This window comes from Psammomys obesus, unplaced genomic scaffold (assembly GCF_907164565.1).
Source record: "Psammomys obesus unplaced genomic scaffold, mPsaObe1.curated_primary_1811, whole genome shotgun sequence".
Lineage (NCBI taxonomy): Eukaryota > Metazoa > Chordata > Mammalia > Rodentia > Muridae > Psammomys > Psammomys obesus.
This window is the reverse complement of record NW_026596046.1, coordinates 30,663,897-30,667,240: the sequence shown is the minus strand read 5'-3', so window position 1 is coordinate 30,667,240 and position 3,344 is coordinate 30,663,897. Positions and strand designations below refer to the sequence as shown.

General features: G+C 43.6%; 1 protein-coding gene across 1 annotated transcript; it reads right to left on the bottom strand.

The window, feature by feature from the left end:
• Positions 1–2,879: 2,879 nt before the first annotated feature.
• On the bottom strand, positions 2,880–3,074 carry LOC129688309 (H/ACA ribonucleoprotein complex subunit 3-like). The gene has a single exon (XM_055623056.1). The coding sequence runs from the start codon at positions 3,072–3,074 to the stop codon at positions 2,880–2,882; it is 195 nt and encodes a 64-aa protein (XP_055479031.1).
• Positions 3,075–3,344: the final 270 nt, after the last annotated feature.

Here is a 3,344-nt window from a genome sequence, read left to right as displayed (position 1 = left end):
AGCTGCCATTACAGGCAGGATGTTGCACCCACCTTGCTCCTATGTGGGTGTTAAGTAGCTAAACTTCCGTCTTCATGCTTGTCTAGAATGAACTTTGCCCGTGTCGTACCCCTGACTCTCCATCTTATTTTTTGGGACACGGTCTCTAACTGAACTTGGAGTTTCTCACAATCCCCCAGAATCCACCTGGGGAGCCTGGGCTTACAGATGTGGTAAACCACATCCAGCTTTTACTAGGGTTCTTGAGAACCAAGTTAAGTCCTTGTGGTTGTGTGACAAGCACTTTACCCACAGCTATGTCCCCAGCCTTGGCTTGAGGTTTTCATCTTGAATGGGAATAAGAGAAGAGAATATCATCAAACCCAGCAGCACTTTCTTTCATATCTTCTCAGGTTGGGGTCACTTTGACTAACATACTTATATTCTATGTAAATGGATACATTTCTATATAAATACTTTTTCTTGTATTAATATCAGAATTTTGTGAACTATACAAATAGAAAAAAACCTCCTCAGCTCAATACTCTTGCAAACTTAGATTAGTTATTATGATTGAAATAGAAAAGAAACTGAATTCATCACCTTTTGTGGCTAATGATACTACTAAAAGCTGATGAGACAGTATAGGCTTAAGATTCCTGATTAAGTGGTGAGTTCAAGGATAAGCCAGGCTGTGTAGGGAGGATTTGGGTGAAAAAAAAGCAGATGACAACAACAAAATGCAAGGGGGCTAGTGAGACAGCACAAAATGCTGCTGAGCCGAGTTCAAAGTGGAGAAAGGGAAAACTGACTCTCCAAGTTGGCCTCTGACTTCCGCGTGGCCTCGCTGTGTATCCTTCCCTCTCTTACCTCCCCAAAACAGACGTGAAAAATAAGTGTAATTAAAACTTAAAATGAAATGAACAGCATAGCCACTACATGGGATGATTTCTACTGCACTTGTACTTTTAGTTGCGATTGTCCAGAACAAATCAATCTGAGGTGATCCTATGACCCCCTAAACCAACAGGGGAGGCCAAAAATTGTCCCCACCGTAACATGTTTAGAAATTGAGGTGCATGGAGAGTTTGTAATTTCATCAAAGGGACACAATTGATGGCGAGGCTGGAACTTGAATCTGGACTTTAAGATCCTGTTCTCTTTCTCTAGGGTTTTGCTGTAGACATTGTGTCTGAAATCAGCTAAGTCTGAGATCAAACATGCTCAGACCCTGCCCAGTCGCCCGGAATTTTGGAAAGCCTTTCTTACTTTATCAATTCATGAAGGATAGGCTCTGTTGCCTTAAAATAATTTCATTTGAGATGCAAATTACAAAATTAAGAGTGAAGCCAGGCCTGGTGCCTCATGCCTGAGATCATAGCACTTGCAAGGGTGAGGTTCAGACAGAAGGATTGTTACAAGTTAGAAGCATGTCTGAGCTACAGACTTGTCTCAAAATGTCCAAAGCAGTAAGATAAACCAACGAATAAATACATGATGCCAAAAGAGTCCGAGGTAAGAACAGTATTTGGAACTGAGTGAGGGATTTCTGTGTGGAGGAAACGTCTGTGCTGGATGGTCCCCAGGCAAGGTGAGAGAAAGGTATGGATGAGGCACAGCCCACAGTGTCTCCACTGATCATACTGTTTTTGGTACTAAAGAAGGAGGAGGGAGTCTCCGGAAATGTAAAAGAGGGCCACCAAACGATGACACCTCAAGCCCAGCCCTGCAGTGTGGCGTACGCTCACAGCGAACGCATCTGCTAGTAAGCACGTGGGGAAAATCGGGCCCGTAATCCCAGCCATTATGTCTGTACCACTGCGCGCGCAGCGACTCCTCTTAATTACCATGCGCTGTTCTTTTCATACTCTGGAAATGGACTGAATGGACCACAAAATGTATTTCAAAAGGCAGGCAATCTGTGGTGAGAATAGAAGCCGCCTTTATCTTTGTATAAAGAGGCCTGCACTGCACAGACGTTGGAAGACAGGGAGGATGATTCGTCTGAGGTAGAAAGCTGATTGGGAAAAGAGCATGTTTTGTTTGTTGTGTATAGAGAGCAAGAGGAGGAAGGAAGGACAAACGAACAAAACACCGAGCCTTGGGATTGCTTTTCGAACCCCACACCGAAAGCTCAGCACTTGGGGAAGCAACTGTTTTTGTCCACCTTTCCTACTGAGAGGAGATGAGGGGTGCCCAGTGATTGGTTATCCTGTAAGGGCTGGCAGTATGCCGTGGGTGGCATCTCTCAACAACTTTAGACCTCTGGAAGGCACTACAACAACAACAACCACATAAAACTAAGGTGTTTCACTGAGTTGCTTTTTATTGATTAGTTTGTCTATTATTTATTTATTATATATTTTCACACAAGTTGGATGCCTTCACTTCTCACAGAAAGAGGGCAACAGTACCAGTTTCCTAACTTCCAATCCAGTCTTTGTGCCTTTATTTGTTTATTTTGAGGAATTCAGAATGTTAAATGGGCTACTTCAGACAGTATTCTTTTTTTCAGCGACTGCCGACCTCTGTAGGAGTCTCTCTCAGCCTTTCTTCCCCAACACCCCAACACTCAGCTCTACTGCCACAGTGAGGATTTCAGCATTTTTTTCAAGTGGCCTTGTACTGCTAACTGAACTACTCTCCCTCTACCTTTTCCTCCAACAACACACAAAATGAACTTTCATTGTATCTTTAGTAACCTGGCAGTAAGTCAAACCATGAAGAAAAAGAGAAAAATAAAAAAATAAAAAAAAAAAAAAAACAACTTAAGATTGTTCCTTCTCGGGGCGATGCCCGTCCCTATGAAACCAATCCTGTAGTAAGATAGAATTGCAGTAAGCATGGGAAGACTTCTCAGCTCAGGATTGAGGCGTTTGGTTTTTGAGATTAACGAACCCTCAGAGGACAGGGCGCTGTTGCTGGGTTATGAGCACTTTGAAGCATCTCTTGATGGTGATTTGGTGTCTTGAGTATTTGTCTTCTGGGGAAAACCTAGCAGGATGGGCAGAGAAAGTATGTTGTCCCATAGCGTCAAATTTCTTCAGTGTATAGATGCGATCGCCCTGCTCATTGAGGTAATATCGGAGAAACATGACTGCTCCTCAGCAGAAAGATGCCAACCAGTCTACAGCCAGCCACCTCCCCCCCTGTTTTTTCAAGACAGGGCTTCCCTCTGTAGCCTTGGCTGTCCTGGACTCCCTTTGTAGACCAGGCTGGCCTCAAACTCCTAACAATTGAAATTGCTGCTGCCTCCCTGAGTGCTGAGAGCAAAGGCATGCGTCACCATGCCTGGCAAGTTATTTATTTATTTCTGTTTTTAGACTTTCTAAAATACGTTTGGTCTGTACACCATCAACACGCTC

Excerpts from the sequence above, each read along its gene's own strand:
- LOC129688309 (XM_055623056.1), bottom strand. The coding sequence starts at position 3,074 with ATGTTTCTCCGATATTACCTCAATGAGCAGGGCGATCGCATCTATACA.